The sequence below is a fragment of the Centruroides vittatus genome, unplaced genomic scaffold (genome assembly GCF_030686945.1).
Source record: "Centruroides vittatus isolate TY-2023 unplaced genomic scaffold, ASM3068694v2 contig_290, whole genome shotgun sequence".
Classification (NCBI taxonomy): Eukaryota; Metazoa; Arthropoda; class Arachnida; order Scorpiones; family Buthidae; genus Centruroides; species Centruroides vittatus.
The window spans coordinates 1,424,478-1,445,434 of record NW_027121846.1 but is presented as its reverse complement, the minus strand read 5'-3'; the positions used below and the strand labels follow the sequence as shown (position 1 = coordinate 1,445,434).

The 20,957-nt window shown below is 31.0% G+C and overlaps 1 protein-coding gene across 3 annotated transcripts in view; it reads left to right on the top strand.

Annotated features, from left to right (window-relative positions):
• Window positions 1–20,957, top strand: part of trx (trithorax) — a 135,220-nt gene that overhangs the window by 112,346 nt on the left and 1,917 nt on the right. For all 3 annotated transcript variants that reach the window (XM_067266959.1, XM_067266958.1, XM_067266957.1), the window contains 6 exons: window positions 88–213; window positions 9,172–9,252; window positions 9,343–9,473; window positions 9,540–9,775; window positions 9,852–9,981; window positions 10,093–10,188. In XM_067266959.1, coding sequence (XP_067123060.1) covers window positions 88–213; window positions 9,172–9,252; window positions 9,343–9,473; window positions 9,540–9,775; window positions 9,852–9,981; window positions 10,093–10,188 — 800 coding nt within the window. The remainder of the gene's footprint in view (window positions 1–87; window positions 214–9,171; window positions 9,253–9,342; window positions 9,474–9,539; window positions 9,776–9,851; window positions 9,982–10,092; window positions 10,189–20,957) is intronic.

The window sequence follows — 20,957 nt, the reverse complement described above, 5'->3', positions numbered from 1 at the left end:
TCAAAAGAAATTGATATGCAGTATCTTGAATTTATCACATTTTAAGTATATTTTTAGCAATATATTTACCTATTAAATTTATTTCAGATGATACAAGTGATAACATGTCTTCTAAGAATAATGATGAAAAGAATCATCCTAGCAATAAACCATATATCATGTTTGAAATAAGTAATGAAGATGGTCTATGTATAAAATCTGCAAATATTGATGGTAAGAATATTTTATACTTTCTTTAAATTCTGTTTATTAATATAGAAATATTTGCAGAATATGTAAAATATTAAATATTAATAACTGAAATTTCCTGATTATAATTCAAACTTGCATATAGCCTTCTGAATTGCTAGAATCAAAATAAAACCTTTATATACACCACACTGCTGTATACTTCACACTTCTGAACTTGCAGTTGAAAATAATACCCTTAACTAGTATGCAATTTAGAAGATATTCTCTGAAACGTTTTGTTTTTTTCTCTTCATTTCTGTTAGTAATTCCTTGTAAACAAAATTATAAAATAAGTGAAAGAAAAAAATGAGATGAAACTACCTAAGCAGCATTGTGTTGAAATGCAAAATGACTGTCAAATGATAAAAATGTTGTCGTTTTATTTCATTTCTGTTTTTTTATTTATTAATAATTAAGTATATGATATTATAAGGGATGATTAATAAATAACTAACCAATGAGTGCAGTGCTTTGAAAGTAATTTGTATAGCAATTCAACCTAGCAGGAATTAAGAGGTAATGTAAACAGCAGCATGGCAACCAGTAGTATTTGTGATCCTGCAGTAGAATGCAAGCATATAAATTAGAGCAATGTGCCTACAAGTTCCTAACCACAAAAGGAACTGGACCAATGGAAATTTATCAATGCATGACAAACACATATGGACAATACACACTAAGCTTAGCCCAAATGAAGCCCATGCAACTTTCATGTCTTTGGTGAATTGAAGGTTTATGGAACAGTGAGATAATTTCCCTAGTTGTTAAAACAGTTATCTATAAAGTAAAATATACTTTTTACATTTTTTTATTGTTGGTTGGTTATTCATGATCATCCTTTATAATAATAATAACAACAACAACAACAACAGCTCTGTCACTAGTTGAAGTAAGAGAACTTACTAGATCCAATAAACTATATAACGGGTGGGCAAAAATGTGTGCTTTGCAAAATGCATGGGAGCCACAGTTCTGTACTGTCATGGCAGATAGAATGGTAAGGTGTGCGATTTTATTATATAGTATAAATATAATATAAAACAAATATTGAATTTTTTTTAACAAACATATTTTCACAAAATTATAAAAATAAAATTGTAAAAACAATAATAAAAAACAGAAATTAACACTTTCAGCAAGAGCCACATTTGCCCATGTCTGCTATATAGCAAAGTTGGCAGGAGCGTAGGTTTCTAGTAGAGACACCTATGCAAGTAAGACCTTTGGGAGAAATGAAACAGTGACCCATAAGTGGTGTGCAACCCAAAGTAGACAGCTACTTACATCATCTATTCTACATGTTAAGTGACAGTCCTGGATTTAGTTATATATAAGCACACCCAAATACTCACTCTTATGAAGTAAACAAAAAGGTTTGGACATGTTCTTAGTATATTACTTGGGCATCATTTAGGGTAAGACATACTTCATGTTTGTGAGTTAAGAAAAAGCTCCTGTTTGATAAATATGCTAGTCTCCCTTGGTACCAGTGGTTAATACAGCATCAGCCCAAATATGGCTATTGCATCACAAACACAATCACCATTTCTTCATATACAGTGAGAAAGGAGAGGAGTTCATGTCATGCTTAGATTTTGCTTATCTTTGACTGATCAGTCTCTCAGAAATTTTTCTGCAATTGTGCAATGTCATGTGAACTTTTCTCCTCAGACATAAGGATGATCTGGATTTGTTTTTTTTTTTTTTTTTTTTTTTCATTCATTAGAAGCATTCCAGCATTGCTTCTAATGAATGCCAGCATCACACATTGAATAGCATAAATTTGTTGTTAGATTTACTTCTTCATAACTTTAATGTGTGAAATTACATTTTCTCAAGATTCTAACCTCATTTCATATCTTACATGATCTCATTTACATTTCAAAATTTTGAGATGAATTCAAGATGGCAGCCATCTGATTGACATACATATAGTTGTTGCTCTAGACATACATGTTTCTATCAAGCAAAAATTTTCCTTATTCTTCTCATTTCAAAATGGTGTTAAGCAATCTTGGCTTACCCTGTATAATCATATAAGAAACCAAGCCTAACTTTTAGTTCAAATTATATAGCATATTAATTAGCCAAAATGCAGCCTTATAATAATTAGCTTGGTTTATTATATAATTTAAATTGTGATGACTATGAAACTAAATAAAGAAACTATCTAGTAAATTTCTCATAAATATTCTTTTTAAACTTTATGTGAATATTCACTCTCTTCTATTTATCCAATATGTTTGCAATAATAGTTCTTAATTATAATTTGTTCAGTGACCAAACTCATGTTTGTAAAATTAATTAATTCAACTATATAATTAAAAAATTTATATTATTATATTGTAATAGATATACAATAACTTCACACAAAAACCAACAACGGTGCGTTATCACATATAATTACCATTTTCACAAACGTTTTCGATTTTAAGGGCTAAAATCGCGCTGGACTCAAAGCGTTTACAAACGAAGTTAACACGAGCCAGGAGGTGGATGAAGAACAATGGGATCACGCTAGTCAGGGCCGACAAGGCGAAAACTATGGTACTGATGAAACAGCATACTTATCACCAGTTATTATTGGATTACATCAATCTTACCCAATGTGAAAAGGTGGATACTAACACAGTAGAAAGACTACATGCAAGGGTGAAGAGGTTCTCCAACACTAAATTGGCTAAGAGGTTGGCAGTTAAGAACGTTATAATGGACTCGCCTGACACACCCAGGCTATTCGGTTTCACCAAAACACATAAACAAGACCAACAGATTCGCCCAGTAGTTGATAAAGTAAGAGCACCAACACATAAATTAGAGGAATTCACGCATCGTCTGATCGCTCCACACTTAGAAGACTACCAGTTCACGGTAACCAATAGTCAATGCCTCATCGAGCTCCTCAAGCAGATTGACACCCCCCCGCAATTTATTACAGTGCTCATCTTTAAGTCATTATATCCGTCGATCCTTCTACCACCAGCATTTTGTGCCATCCGAGATCTACTATTTAAAATAGTTGCTGATGTTAACCTCCACCAGCAAATATTAGAGATGGCCCACCTGCTATGCTACAACTCATTCTTTCAGTTTAGAGGTACGGTCTACAAACAAGGAAGGGGTGTACCAATGGGGAGCCCGGTAGCAGGAGATTTGTGCGAGCTGGTAATACGGCAACTCGAAGAGAAAATCCTTCCTAACCACCTCCACAACATACAGCTATATAAGAGATACGTGGATGACATACTCATCTTGTGGAAGAATAAGCCTGACATAGCAGCATTCGTCGACTCATTTAATAACAACAGCTACGGCGTAACTCTGGACCTGGAACAGGTGAATGACACGCATGCTCATTTCCTGGATGTTAGTATCATGGTTAAAGGATCCTCGATCCTCACGGAGGTATACAGGAAACTGCTTGCAGACCAATTGTACATCCCCATAGGCTCTTGTGACCCCATACCGTACAAACTAGCAGCATTCAACACCTTAGTCAAACGGGCGTACACCCATTCCTCAACAAGGCACGCTCTTAAAAACGAGATTAACACGTTATGCAGTATTGCTCAAAGCCATGGGTACTACAACCTTATAAGTAAATTAACCAAAAAATGGAGGGATTACCAACGGTCAATGCAATCCAACCAGCATGAGCAAGTAACAACAGATCATAAAGACAATATTTCGCTCACCTACAATCCATATTTAAGGAAGCTTTATTTGGAGGTTGCCAGGAAGAAACAAGTCAGCATCACCTATAAAAGATGCCCTAATATATATCAGCTGCTACGGAATGCCAAAGATCCCCCCAACCAAGACAAGCTATCTGGAGTGTATGCCATCCCACTGAAAGACCACAGGTGTGACGAAGACTTATGGTACATCGGCTCCACTAAAAGATCACTAGGAGCGAGAATTAAAGAGCATAAAGCAGACATCCGTCACCAAAGATGTACAACCGCGTTGGCACGTTACGCCATGGAACCGGATTTTCAGCCAAGGTTTGACGAGGCCAGGATCATTCACACCACACCCCTTATACACCATTTGAGATGGATGGAGGCAATTCACATACACAAAACCGCCCGGGATAAAAAATGTATTAACAGCAAAGAGGAGTTATCGTTATCCATCGCATGGCAAATGCTCATATATTACGGATGACATTACAGAAAAATTTCCACTTTCGTCCATGCGCAGAGATGACATCTGCACGAGTAACATTTCGAATCTTTCGCACAGCTCTTTCGAAAACTGTTCCATCGAACGTTTTTATAAGTTGTCCTTTTTTCACCTGATAAAGAACTTTCCATGTTCGAAAACATTTGTGAAAATGGTAATTATATGTGATAACGCACCGTTGTTGGTTTTTGTGTGAAGTTATTGTTTATTCAGCGCGGTGTGTGATTGATGAGTAAATGTAATAGATATGCCAGGCTGCAATTTTTAATCATATTTTTTAATTATAGTTACCATTAATGTACAGTACACACATTAGATTACATTAACATTATTGTTATGTTTCTATTCAGATCATTACAAAACTTCCAATTCTAATAATTACAACTTATCTTTGTTAAATTTAATAAAATTGTTTTGATTACATAAAAACTTATTAAAAAGAAACATTAATTAAACTAAATAATCAAGACTAACAAGGAGAGGACATGACTGGCTACCCACTGATTTTGTGTAGCTTGGACATAGAAAAAGTACTGGTACATCAAAAATTATCAAATACATGGTTGAAGTTTTCATCCAATGCACCTTGAAAATATTAATTTTTGGTGTTTGAAAATTTAAAAGTTTATAGCGAATGGTTATAAGCTATAATAGATGATATGATACATTCTACAAACACCACTTAACATAGTCTGTTAAATGATCATTAATTATCAGCAGCTGCTGAACAGGTATTGTGCTGGCAACTATTTCTGAAAATTTTTTAAATATTTCTTTTATTTTTAATATTTTTTAATTAAGTAAAAATTATAGAATTTTGCATTTTCATATTTAATAAAATACTTGTGTCAACAATCAGAACTGTCACTCTAACTTTCATATTTCTAGTGATTTTGGTTTTGTTTTGAAATAAGACAAAGCAGGATCTGAGGTTAGTTGTAAAATTCAAAATGGTGGTAATATAAGTATTAGCAACTTTGTGAAATGGCAGCATCATAGGAAATTTTTTTTTAATTGATCATCAAGTGAAGAATTGACAACAACTAATATCGAAAGCAATGAGTTTGCATTTATTACATCATATGAAAAACAGGATATTATGGATGGCTTGAAATTTTTGGAAAAGTTAAATGTTACCAAAGGTCCAGCAAATGATATCATGTTGAAAAAAGCAACAGTTTTAGGTGAAAAATTTGCTACAACTCTTATTGACATTTTTAAAGAATGGGATTTTGATGAGGTAGAAGAATTATTCCTGTCAGAAGAAAACATTCCAGAAAAGGATGTGGAAAAGACATTCTGTACAGTTTCAAATCATCTTCATCAGAAAAATTGCTTCCATCTAGTAGCACTTTGTATTCAGTTGTGTCTGATTGAGTGAGATTGAACTAAAATCTAAAAAATTGAAAGCACAATACACAGCACTTGACACAAAAATTAAAATTCTGAATTTGGTAAGAGAACATCCTAATTGGATTTTATAAACCATTATAAAGAATGGAGGTAGTGCACTTCATTCTAAAAGAGATCTATAAAAATAGACAAAGCAAATTGAAAAACAGGAGGTGTAAAAGAAAAATTTGACATGATTGACCAGTGGATTTTTGATTGCTATTTGGATTTGTTCTGTGAATCCTAACAGTAGATGCAACCTGTAACAATGAGAATATTAGAGCAATGGGCTTCACAATCTGCTGTCCAGTTTGAAGGCCAGAATTTTACTTTACAACATCACATGGATGAGTCTTGAATTTATTAATTCAAGACTGTAACCTCTCTTTGATGAATAGAATTAGTAAGGTTAAAATCAAAAAATGCATTAGATTTACCTATTTTAAAAGAAGCACAGAAGTATTGGAAGCAAATTGCAAAAAAAAAATTTAAATTTTTATCCTGATTTTATAATAAATACAGACCAGACTGGTTGCAAATATTATATGGATATACAATATTTGCACTGTTTGTCCACCAAAGGTGAAAAAACAACTAAAATCTTCCTTGGTGATTTCAACAAAGTCACTCATAGTTACACTGCGTAATATGCCATAACAGTTTACCAGAAACTTTTTCTGAAAGTTTTCCTTTGCATTCAATAACCAAAAGGAAATTTTGAATTTTGTGTTACTAGTAATATTAATTAAAGACTTTACAGAACTGTATGGAAACAAATTTGTCACAGCATCAAAGCATAGAAGACTCACAAAGAACCGTTTTAACATTTTCATCAAAGAGGTATTGCTAGATTATTGTAAGAATCAAGAATTTCCACCGATTCTGGGTTCAAGGGTACGTCAGACAGATCTGGCACATTTTAACAGTGTGTTTACAGATGATGATAGCAACTGCAACCTTCTCACTGTACTCCATATTGTCAACCTTGTGATGTTTATTTCTTCTGAAAAATGAAACATTTTATTAAGAAATTTCAAACTTCTGTTGAGATTTTGCAGAATAAATGTCAGTTATCCACAACAGAAGATACTATAAAAATTCATTTATTTATTCTCTCCAGTTTCCAAAGACATGATAAAATATGCATGTAAATCAAATATGTTTCCTATCCATTCAAGAAATGAAACCATTCAAGTGTTAATGCTTAGCATTTCCATTTATAAAATGCACACTTTGCAAGAAATTTTTATGTTCTACGTATTTTTATGATATACAAGGTGTGGCAGAAAAGTAATGAGACTAAAATTGTTGCAAAAAAAATTATTTTATTTTTATACATTAATGTTATCTCCTTCAAAGTGTTATCCCTTGGTCAACTATAAATTGGTGGAGGCATTGTTGCCAGTTTTCATAGGAGTGCTGGAAGGCTTCAACTGGAATCGCCTGCAGCAACGCGGTTACGCTCCTTTGGATGTTATCAGCATTACCAAGATGGACGTCCTTTCAAATGGGTTTTGATCTTGGGAAATGAAAACAAGTCACACAGACTGAGATCAGACAAATAGGGGGCCTGGGAAACCACATAAATTTCTTTTTCTGTCAAAAATGGATTGATGGAGATGGCCATGTGACAGGAGGAGTTGTCATGGTGAAGTATCCAAGTGTCCACAATGTCTCGTTTGACTCAAAGCACCCTTTTTCTGACCCTTTCAAGGATCCCTTACTTGTTCCACACTTTCTGCAGTTCTGAGGTTCTGTCTTCTACTGCTTCTAGGCCCTCCAAAAATGCTTTGTGCCATCAAAAAACTTGTGCTCATGATAAGGAATGTTCCCCAAGACTTGCAACTTTTTGTAGGTCAAACTTGCGGATTCACCAAGTTTAACACAAAATTTGATAGCACACTGTTGCTCCAAATTTCGCTATTCCGTTTTCTGTAATGCAATACAAAAACAATACTCCACTTATCATGCTCTCGAGGATCACATAGTTACCGCACATGGTTGAAACTGTTACTGAGCATCTAGGAGAGACAGGCATACAAGCTACATGAAAGGGAAGTCCACAGTGTTACCAGATCGCTCTCACTGATACTAATCTCATTACTTTTCTGCTACACCTTGTATATCATCTGACAAGTTGTAAGCCATCATAATAAAATTTAAAAATTAACAATAAGATGTACAATAAAAATACTGTCATTTATTTCCAATTATTTATATAGTATTTTATTAAATATGCAAATGTAAAAATTCTATAATTTTTACCTAATTAAAAAGTATTAAAAATAAAAAGAATATTTTAAAAATTTCCAGGAATCAATGCCAGAACGATACCTGTTTGGTAGCCACTGTTTAATTAATGATCATTTAACAGGCTATGATACACAGCAGGTGTAGAATGTATCATCTATTATGGCTTATAACCATTCACTACAAACTTTTGAATTTTCATGATGACTCAGGATATCTTCTAATTTAACTTTGAAGTTAAGACTATTTACAAAAATGTATATTTTTGAGTTTATCCATTTATCCTTTAACACAACCACAGAAGTAACAGTTACATTGGAATGAAGAAAAGATTTGAGAAGATTTACTTTTGTTTTTAATGTAAAAAAGTGTCAGATCTTCAAATAAAAGGCTGATGTTTGATATCGGTTTTAACTTTGTGAATTTTTACCTATTTTTATTTGTTTTTTAATGATGTTTTTCTTGATTCCAATGTAGCTGTTACTTCTGTGATTGTGTTAAAGGATAAATGGATAGACACAAAAAAGTATATTTTTGTAAATAGTCTTAACTTCAGGGTTAAATCAAAAATTAATATTTGCGAAGTGCATTGGATGAAAACCTTGGGCATGTATTCACTCATTTTCAATGTACTGTACTTTCACTATGTCTAAGCTGATCAAATTGGTGGGTAGCCAGCCAGCCATGTCCTTTTCTTGTAAGTATTTAACCTAAAAGCTATACACAAAATCTTGAATAAAGAACCAAAAATTTAATATAATAAAATGTAATTTTTAGAATCCAGTTTCTATCTTTAGTTACAATTATGTTTTAATTCAAGTGTACTAAAATATTTATTTGACTGCAATTTATTAAGCAATATTTTGTATCTGAATTTAATTCAGTAATTATAGAATTTCACTTATATTTATTATTTTTGAAATTTATATAGGATTTTTAAGTGTAAAAATTACTTTTTCGTAAAGAGACATTTGACAGTTTGAGAATGTTTGAAAAATTATATTGTCTTCCTAATTACAACAAAACAAAATATTTTTAAATAAATAGTAAAATAAATAATCAAAAAATCTTATATTAATATCAAATTCATTTTTAAAATGTTTCATAATACAGAAGCATGGAAGAATGTTCTGGATCAAGTACAAGATGCATGTACAGCTGCCCATCTTAAGAGAAAGAATATAAGTCAGAATGGTAAGTAAATTTTATCAAATAAATGTTCAATCATACATTTTATTATTATTGTTATTATTATTATAACTAAAATTTTGTATTATTTAATAGGTATAGATGGACTTTCTGTAATGGGTCTCACTAATAATGCTGTAAGATATTTATTAGAGCAACTGCCTGGTGCAAAAAATTGTGTGAATTATAACTTCCTATTTCATCCTCCTCATCCTGAAGAGGAGGAGGTAAGTGCTGAAATTTAATATTGAGGGAAACTATAATATAAATGTAATTTATAAACTTTTTTCCAGTTACCATTAAACCCAACTGGATGTGCTAGGTCTGAACCTTTTCTAACTAGGAAAGATTATGATATGTTTAATTTCTTAGCTTCAAAGCATCGCTGTCCTCCACAATATCAACCTTATTTACGCGATGAAGAGATGAAACATAAATCATCTCGCAGAGCAACCAGCATAGATCTGCCAATGGCTATGCGCTTTAGACATTTGAAGAACAGTGCTAAGGAAGCTGTAGGAGTTTATAGGTAAAGATTTTTAGGTTTAAAAATTAAAACTATTTTTTCAATGAAATATATTTAAAAAATGAATATATTTATAAAGGTCACAAATTCATGGGCGTGGACTTTTCTGTAAAAGAAATATTGATGCTGGAGAAATGATAATTGAATATGCAGGTGAAGTCATTCGGAGCATTCTAACTGATAGTCGAGAAGCTTATTATGAAAGCAAAGTGAGCATTTTATAAAATAACAATTGCATATTCTTCAATATTAAAAATTTACTTTCTATGTTTAAGTATTATTTTAAGAATTTTTTACATTAAATTTCTTGTTTATTGCAGGGTATCGGATGCTATATGTTTCGTATAGATGATAATGAAGTAGTTGATGCCACTATGCATGGAAATGCTGCAAGATTTATTAATCATTCTTGTGAAGTAAGTGTGCTTTCTTTTTATATACAATATAAAATGCAAAGTTCATACCCTTGCACATATTGCTAACATTATGCTTACAAAGATCAGTAGAGACATAAAAAGGGGACAATAATACAATAGGAAGAGAATTAATATTTACTGCACGTTTTATTTTTTGGCATGTACTCTAAATACAGTACATATAAACATTAAAAAAGCTTCTGATTTGAAATCAATTAGTTTTGCAGATTTCTATCCTGTAAGTTAATATTAATGTTTTGTTGCCTCCCTACATTTTGTAATTTATTCAGCAATTTTGAGGTATTGATTCTACTAATGACATGCTTTTTTAATAGAATTCTGTTCTTTTGCTAGAAGCTGGTTGACAATTCAGAATTAATTGGATCATTTTCTCTTTAAATACCATGAAATATTCTCAATTGGATTTATGTCAGGGCTTCTTGCAGAACATGGCAGATCACAGATGATACTGTCTTTAAAATCAAGACTAAGTGTCCTTAGCAATGTGAGTCTAGCATTGTCTTGTCAGAAGATACAAGAAACTTTCTGGAAACAATACTAGATGACTGTAGACAGGTTTCAAGAATGTTTTTATAATAGCACCATTGTAACTGAAGACTATATTGACAGAGTTTTTCAACACCATTCACTAACATGCAGCCCCAGATTTCAACAGAAGCAGCCTTTTGCCCCATGCAAAACAATCTGGGTTGTTGGCCTCATTTTACATTCGAATAACCTTGTGTATTATTTCTGTACACAATTTGGAAACATGATTTGTCTATAAAATTTGCCCCCAATTTTTCATGAATCATTGCCTCATTTGGTCAAAAGGTATTATTTTAAGAAAAAATTTATTTACTGCAGTAAAAAATTATTTCTATTTAGCACAATAGAAATCATTGTCCATTCGTTTAATGTATCTCTGCATGTACTGTTTTTCCTGGTTTTGTTGCAACCCAGTTTATAAAATCTGACAAAGTTATATTTTGGTTTTTACATATTTATTGACACAATCTTCTGTAGTATGTCAGAATCAAAATTTCTTGCCTATATGTAGTTTCACAAGTACAGTAGACCCCCCCATAACACAGTAGATATGTTTCCTGTTGTACGAGTCACTTAGATTTTACAAATACATGAGCCATTCACAGCCCAGCACTTGTGCAGGCTGTGAATGGTTTGAAAGGTTTTCTTCCATAAAATTAACCGATTCTAGACTAATTTGACTCGAACATTTCCGAAACATATAATTTTTTGGGAATTGCTTAAGCTTGTTTTCGTCATGGATCGCCGAATTTTTCACAGAAAGAATAACTTGTGTACTTTATTATTTGTTATGCAAAGCAGTCTGTGAAGAGTTTAAAGAGAATAACTTAACTTTGGAGACATCATTAATAGAAATATAATTTTTATGGCCATTGAATAATAAATGTTTTTTAGTAGGTCTGCTGCTCGTTTAAACTCAACGGTTTGTGCAATGTCCACTATTGGTCCAGATTCAACCAATCCTGTTGAGACACGAATCGGCCATGACAATCTGTCTCATTCTTTTATCGTGTTATACGAGCCTCTTTTAGTGTGTTATATGAACACGATCGCAATTTTTCCTCCGTATTATATGAACCCGTGTTATAAGGGGGTCTACTGTATATGTTTAGTATATTGTAAAATTGACTGAACTGTAGAATTGGTTATTTGAAGGTAAACTTGGCTCTCTTCATGCTTCAATAAGATTTATCTTCTTAGAACTTCAGAAAGTGGCCTTCTTCACAGTATTTTATCAAGCTGTCATTTTTATGACTTTAGGAGAGTTCTTTGCAAATTAATAAAAGATTCTCAGCAGCCTTTCTTTAAATATATACTGTCCAATGCTTTTCTGCACATCTGCATGATGTAGACAGCACTATCTCAGCTGTTATGAGAAAATGAACAGGATTGCAAAGAAAACTCAAATAATCTATGTGCATTATGCATTATGCTTTTAAACTCTTAGGAATCCTAACTGTAAACTAGTAACCTTCATTCTACCTCCATTCTAAAGTGAATTGAAACCAGGTTCAAACTTCTTTGCATTTGACTTGTAAATAAGAATTTTAATACATAACAAGCTATTACTTATTGTGATGTTGCAATGTTCTTAATTTTAGTAGTCTTGTCTCTGTTCCATACGTCATACTTTTCCTGTTAACAATAGAGTCAGGCCAGTCATCTATCTAACACTGTTCAGGAGAGAATTTTTTAATTGGTTTGAACCAGAAGTCATGTTATTTCAATTAAAAAATTAACTATATGCAGATTTCTGGCCCAAACCAGAAGTTTACATATAGTTAATTGGGGTCTCCTGTTGCTAAGCGTTTTGTAGCTGGTCTAAACTTTCATCTATCTCACTCGATTCTTGCAGGCTTCAGAGTCACTCACTTTTTTGGTCATTTCCATGTGATGAATTAAGGTGTGGGTCAAATCAAAAATAATTTTAAAGCCATACGATCTGCCGAATTATCGGACTATCGGAATAGAATTTTCTGAAAGAAAATACTCTGCCCTGACTGGACTCAAAATTGCAACTTCTGCTCGGTGTTGTTAGTTTATAGGAAACAAAAATTTATTTCACGTATGTAAAAAAATCCTTTATGCACTTAAAAAATCCCTTTCATTACAAATTCAGAAGCTAGTGTTGAGTAAAGTTATGTACTCATGTCATATTTTTATTATTAGCCAAAATCTAGTTCTTCAGAGTTGCATTTCCTTCTACAGAATTTAAAAATGAGTATCCTAAGCATCCCTGCATTTTTGGTTGTTTTCTAAGAAAATCACTAAAATCCTTTTGCCGAGGGATTAATCAAGCTGACAACACTGCTGCTGCTGCTGCTGCTTTTAAATTTAAAATATATAGTTAATAAAATTAGCACGAGATAGTAGCGTAACCTTCTACCACTAGATAACTAAATGGTCAGAAAAAAATAATTTATGCTTGTTATAGGCAGATTATTTGGTTTTAATTAACAATTGGGTTATGGAGTTGTCATTTACAAAAATATTTTTTTACTTGATTTATCTTATTAAATTATTTAAATAGAATAAACTTGAGTTAAAGTTATTTTAATGATTTCATAGCATGTTATAGATGTGATTTAACATTAACATATTCCTAAATGTATGTTTAAATTGACTACAAGTATAATTATTCCATATAGTACATATTATTTTCATAAAATGTGTGATTACAGTAGAGAGTCGTTGATCGGAACCCCGGTAATCGGAACGATTTTCAGTCGGACTGTGTCGTGCTGAATCGAACGTTTTTGATACTAGATTTACTTCTAAAGTATAATTTTTATGTTTTTATATTCTTCAATATATTTATTTTGTTTGTACAAAATGAAGAAATAATTTTTAACGATACGATAGCCTCGATTATTATTATAAAAATTTTTGTTGGGCTTAAAATCGACAAAAATTCAACACGAAGTGACACGCAACGGAGAAAAATTTGAACATCAGACAGGCTAATAAATTTTTTCGTACATAATCAGTAATCGGAACAAATCACTAATCTGAACAACCCCAGTCTCCAATTGATTCCGATTTTTGACTCTCTACTGTACTTTACTTGTGAAATGTCCATTTTTTAATCTTTTCTCTTATGCTGATTACTTTTTTAGTCTCTCAATTAATGTACAATTATAAACGAAAATGTGAATTCATGTTTACATATAAAATTTACCAAACAAATTAAAAGATTCAGTGTTGTAATCACTTCAGTGTTGATTTTTCTCACAAGCAATCACGTGATTGCTTGTGAGAAAAATTTTCACATGCTTCCCAAAAGGTTAACAACGATGTTGGTTTTTATTAACAAGGAACTTTTTCCTGCAGATGATTTATGAAATCATTAATAATTAATATTTACACATCTCAAAACGTTAAAAAATAAACAGTTTGTGATGATGATAAATATCCCAGTATAGCCAAATTAGTGAAATCAGCATTGAAAATCCCTGTTCCCATGAGAGAGAGGGTCAATTTCATGCTGGGCACTTTCACCTGATAGAGCATCAGTGTTGGAAAGAATGCTTAATTCACTTTTGATTGTTATGGAGAGACTAAACATGTATGACCAAAGCCCACATTTTGTACTCATTACAAAGGACTACTGAAATTAGCTCCCTCAGCACATAGAAATTATCAAGAAAAATTGGAAAATGAAGAGAAACAGAAAAACGAGCAGAACAGGAAGCACAGAAACATTTTGAAGAACAACAACAAAAAGCTGTTCGTAACATGAAGATTATGGAACTTCAGCTGAGTTTCTTCTACATTTTTATGGTTTAAAGTGAAATACATGCCACAGGCCAAGTTTTGTTAGAAGCTGTAAACAAAAAATTTCGAGAAGGCTATTAACATCAAGAACATAACACTAATAAGCATCATGTATTTCATTTAAGTGTTCTAAAGCAAGAGGAAGCTGAAAACATCAGAATAATCTTAAAAAGTCTTTGGCTTCTGTAAAAGGTCATCATCTTTCATGACTGATTAAGTATTCATGGTTTACTGGAAATACAGTAGCCCCTTGTTATATTGCATTTGTCAGGCGACAGAAAAAAATGCGATATAACCGAGTAATAAAAATTCTGGGCTTTTACTAAACAGATTATACATGCTGATGAAAGAATAGAGATTCCATAGCAAGTGTTTCTGATATAAAATAAACTTAGTTTTTCAATCTGAATTTTATTCATGGTTATATTGTATTAATTGACACCATGAACACCTATTTAGCATTATTGTTTCTTCAATGACAAATTGAAAGACAAATACTGTCCATATAAAAACAAAATATCAATTGCGATTTTATTATACAGTACTATATAAATTGCTTATTAGAAATTCATGTAGTTTATATTTTTCAATAAAAATTATAAATGCTGTAATTGAAAATTTCAAAAAATAAATATTGAATATATAATAGAACATCAAAACAACATTACTATTGTATAAAAATTTCACACTTTTATATGAATTGACAATACTGTGAACTCACAGAAACTTGTAAATGAGGAGACAGTACTTAAAACTAATAAATAAATAAACAACTTTTAATATCAAAAGGAAACAAATTGTAATCTATCTGTTCTGCATATTTAGATCTAGATGAATTTATTATTTCATCTTCGTGGGAGTTTCAAGGACAATAGTAGAAATAAAATACCATATTTTGTTGCAAATAGAAATTCAATGGCATTTAGTAATTTAAAATTTATTGACTCAAATGCTTTTAAAATTTGGGGAACCAAAAAAGTGCTATATTTCTGAACCACGATATAACAAGTATTCTATATTACAGAATATACAGAAATTTTAAAAATGTGTTTAACCATAACAGAATAAAAAGAAAATAACTTTTACTGCTATTTTTGACAAGTTTTCCTTCAGTGTTTTCACTTTGTTTTGTCACTATTACACTCACTTTTTATTCACTTTTTCTGTATTTCAACTCACTTTTTCAGAGGGTAAATGGCACTCCCAGGCCTGATTTTTGAGATTAAGGAAAGGCATGTGGAAGGAATTTATAGGTCTACAAGTTTTGAAAATTGCAGCTCAATAAATTGTCACAGTACACAATGCATATGAAATGTGAATAAAGTTAATTTATTAAATAGAAAAAAAAACCCCTATTTCAATCTAATAATGACAACCTATATATATTCACTATTATCATTAATCTAAAATCCGTCTCTCAACAGTTATCAGATATGAAATTTTAATGAGATATTTTGTCACTGCAACGCCAATACTGTGTTTTGTCTGAAATTGTAGAGCTAGTATTTATTTCAAAGAACTATATTGAAAAGTTATATAAAGTATAAATTGTTCAAGCCATTCAGTCAGTTGATAAACCATAAAGAAGTGAATTTGCACAGTTCATGTTTTTCAATATATTTTTACTTGATTTATCTAATGTCGATGATCGATGAGATTTATCTAATGTCAATGTCGATGAAGACAATCAATACTTAAGTCTGTCTCTGATAAAACAACTTTTCGTTGACTTTGCCAATTAGATGAACACAACATTAGAATATGGAATATGAAAATCTTCATGTGGTATATGAATACACTCATAACAGGCCAAAGGTAAATGAAAATTATTGACCCTTTCTTTTGGAAAAGGATAGAATTTTTATTTCAGAAAGTGGCAAAAAAGTTATCCTTCTCTCAAGATGGATTGCCATGAAATGTAAGAAAATGAATCTGAAGCAAAGAAAATGTTCTGGGTGAGTCAATGGAACAGCTGATCTTATCTCATATCAGTGCCGAAAAGGAGAGAATGTTCAAGAAGGAATTTGACTTTTGTTGAAATTACAAGCTTCTTCAAATAGCAAATTAGAAATTATTTTAGAACATTTAGATAGCATACAAGCATAGTTTGAAAATATAGACACTGCTTTGGTAGATCTTGAATTCTGTCTCAGCCTTTTTCTCTATCAGTTTTGAAGACAATGTTAAAAATGACAAATCAATTATGGAAATTCATGCAATATGTAGTAATTTGCATGAAAAGTTAATGAGATTATTATTTCTTCTTTCTTTATCTTCTAATGTAATCTTGAGTATAGAGGATAATGATAAAATGGACAATAGCTTGTTTAAGGTTACAGATGTGAATTTGCTTCTAGAATTGGAAAATGTAAACCAAAAATGGGAAAAGATTTAATTTATTTTCAAAACTGATCAATTCACAAATAATTTAAATATATTCATTAACATTTTTATATACTTTAACCTTTTAAATTACTAACAATAGTTCTTGTATTCATCAAGCAATCATCAGAAACAAATTAAAGCTCTGTAGTAAAGAAATGGGTTCAAAAGGAGCTAGAAATGTTAAATTGCAATAATTTAATATATAAGATATTTGCATGTAATTATAAAGGTGAAATTTTCCAGACAGATGAAGAACCATCTTTTTTACTAATATAGTTTACAATGATAAACAGCATGATGACACAAAAGACAAGGGTGATGAATATAAAGTTCTGTACTTGGATAATAATGATATAAAATTGAAGTTTGATATAATATTGCAGGTTTAAATAATAAGTATTACTTTCCTAATTTCTGGAATCTGATATGTAGAATGGATGTGTTCTGTCTGTAGAAACATGGCATACTTCTCTCGTAATTGAATCAATCTTTTCTATTGATCATAAATTTTATCATCAGATAGCACATAGCAGTGAGGGTCCTGGAAGCTCCAGTGGTGGATTAATTTTGTTATAGTTAGATTAGATGCAGTCTCTGAAGTTAAACTGATTTTTCAGTCACGATTTGTACTGATTTTACAAGTAAATACTTAAGAGTTAACTAATATCCAGCATATATTTTGCCTAACAATAATTATGATGATGATTTCAAGAATACTTTGTTGCTTATAGAAATCTACTTGATCTTACAATCCTAGCATTAAAATCTGCACATTTGTCTTGTTTCACTGGTGACTGGCAAATTACTTTGAGAGCTTCAAAAGATTCTATTGAGGGAAAATTCTCTACCATTTTTGTGAGGATAATAATCTTGTTTGCTTAAATGGTTTATTGCCAGGGGATGAAGAAGATAATTTTACCTACCATACAACTAAGAGATGCAGTATAATTGGTTTTGTGATAGTGTCACAAGAATTTTCTAGTTATAAATGACTTGTGTGTTTTATCAGAGATTGATTCTGATCACTCATCTGTCTTACTATCAATGATCCCCTTGGCATAATCTAGAGTTGCCAACAGACAATAAATGTCTGTTTTTTTTATATTTTTTTTGATAAATGTGCAATATGGAGGGATGAATTTAAATCTTCATTTACTGTCACACTAGATAATGTTTTATTGGATGAATGTGGAGGAAATCTATGATCTAATGGATTGAATAGTTAAAGTAACAATGTACTTGGACTTAATTCATAATGTTATATGAGGAACAGATTTAAGAAATTTTGGTAGGACAGTGAGTGTTAAACAATTTCAACAGATTTTTTTATCATGGTATTAGAAGGTGACAAAATTAAACACAGAAAACTATTTGAAAGAGTATAAAGTATTATGTCAATAGAAACAAAAAAACAGTCTTATTTTTGGAACTTAGAATTATTGCATATTGCCAATCCTCTATTTAAAATATTTTGGCAAACAATTAATAGTTTTTTTATTTACTTTTATGTTTAAGTTATAGTTCAGGAATTCCCTTGGAAAGATTAGAGAATTTAGCAGCATAAAAATTGAATTAAGAACATTCTTTAACTGAACAGTTGTCAATGGATGTGTATAAAGTGTTTCCAATAGAGACAGACTGTTTTACATATTTTACCTTAGAGGAGGTAAAAGGAGCAATTAAGCATTTTAAAACTGATTAAATATTCTGTCCTAATACCTCACCTGAAATTGATTTTAAGTGTCTTTCATGTCTTTCAGAAAAGTTTCTTTCTACAAAAGTGAAGGTTTTTAACTCTATGAAAAAAAAATTCTAGTTTTCTGGAAATTTGGAATGAATCTTTGATTATTGCAATGTGTATGGTCCTACATCTTTCATTCCTGTAATTGGGAGACTTATTTAATAAAAACTTAAACAAAGGCTAGAAAAATGGATCCTTTATGATATTTTGTGTCAGGAGCAAGCATGTTTTTGACCTGGCTGATCTTATCAAAACCAAATATTTGTACTAAATTCTTTGGTTCAATCAAAATTGCAGAAAAAAGAGGAAAACTTTATGCTGTTTTCATGGACTTTAACAGTATTAAAGGCTGATCTAATCATAAAGTTTTATGGTCTCTGTTAGAAAGAATGAGCATTGGAATATATTCCAAAGCTACTGTAAGAGTAAAGATATTAACCAAAATAACTGATTCATTTGACATTGAGTTTTGCAGTGTGAGATTCTGAGCCCACTGCTTTTTAATATGTATATTAATGATTTGATAGTGTGACTTGCTAAATCTGACTTACTTGGGATTTTGCTCTCTGATCAAGTTGAGGCATATATATTAATGTGTGTCAACTTGATCAGAGAGTGAAATTCTGTAATTCTTGCCTATACTCCACAAATGTTGCAAAAGAAAATTGAAATTTTACAGGAATTTTGTTGTGGCTATAAATTATTTATAAATGTTTTAAATACTAAGATAGTCTACTGCCTTTCTTGAATATCATTATCACCCAGAGAGAGAGAGTTTCTTAATAACCAACCTTTACAAGTTGTCTCAAATTATATATGTATCTGGGAGTTTACTTTCTTCTGGTCAATTTTTGAAGGCCAGAAATTATAAGTAAGGATAAAATGTTACTGTGTTCTAAGTCGCCAATTCTTTCAAGAGCTAAAATTAAATTCTCCTCATATTTACATAAAATTATTTTAATTGATAATTTTATCTGTATTACATTATGCTGCTCCTGTATGGACAATTACTTATTACAATAAAATGGAAATAGTTCTTGCTCTGTATCTTTAAAGAATTTTTATGCTATATAATAAAATTCAAACTTACACGTTGCATTTGCAGTTTGGTGTTTCTAGAATATCAGCAATTGTAATAAAAGGAATAATTTCATTTTGGATTAGAGTTTTCAAATTGGAGGATAAAAATTACATTCAAAAATGGACACTGTATAATGGAAATGTATAATCGGGCAACGGCACTGAAAAATCTGTTATAAAAAGGAGAAACCGTGTTTGTCTGGGACCATACTCTGGTCACCGTCTCTCGTCTCTCACAAGCGGTCACTGATTGGCTAATCATTCAGATTAGCCAATCAGCGACCAGCTTGTGAGAGATGACAACCAGAATACGGCCCCTGGTTGTTTCAAGAACTTCATTTGATTGAAAGCTATCAAACATTAATTCTGAAAGTATTTTATGAACAATGCATATAAGAAGATGGGTCTCTGTTGGAAAAGAATAAGCATTTTCAGTTATACTGTAGTATTAATCTTCACACATAAGAGTTAATGTTTTATTTGGTTATGGACATAAATTATGTAAAACGATTAATTTTGACTACATCTTAGTTGAATTAAATTTGGATGTCTAATAATAGATCATGATAGAATTTGTAGTAATTGTAACATCCAAGTATATGAAACTTGGAAACATGTATTTTTCTATTGTGTGAAATTTGTAGCAAGCAAGAAAAAGTATTTGATGAGATTTTAAGTTTTGGAAACATAATTTATTGTGTTTTTCAAAACTTGATTATTACTATGTATTTTATTTTGTGTTATCTTGTACTAAGTTACTATATAAAAGTATATTAGTAATATTTAACAAACTAAAATTATGGTTTAACCCCTTAGTTTGTTACAAGGGGATATTATTATTACAAAAAATGTATTTTTGTTTTACATAACAAAATGGATGAAGCAGACTACATTAGACAAAAATCTAAATGAAAAAATTATATTACTTTCATTTCTGCTTAAGAAGTTTTTAAATTGATCCTTTGATAAACTTCTACTGTATTAAAACAATTAATTAATAAAGATAATGCTAAATTAGGATTTCATATTATTTTGATAGCCACTGAAAGGGGGTTTTGGATGAATAAATTTGATTTATTCATCCAAATCTTAGTATTTCATGCTGTTGTATGTTCAGCTAGAATAATGAAGTGGATAGTTAAAAGTAAATTGTGTTAAAGTCATAAATATAAACATTGTTTACACTTACAACTATTTATCAAATAAATAGTTGAAAGTTAAAAATGCATATCAATGATAC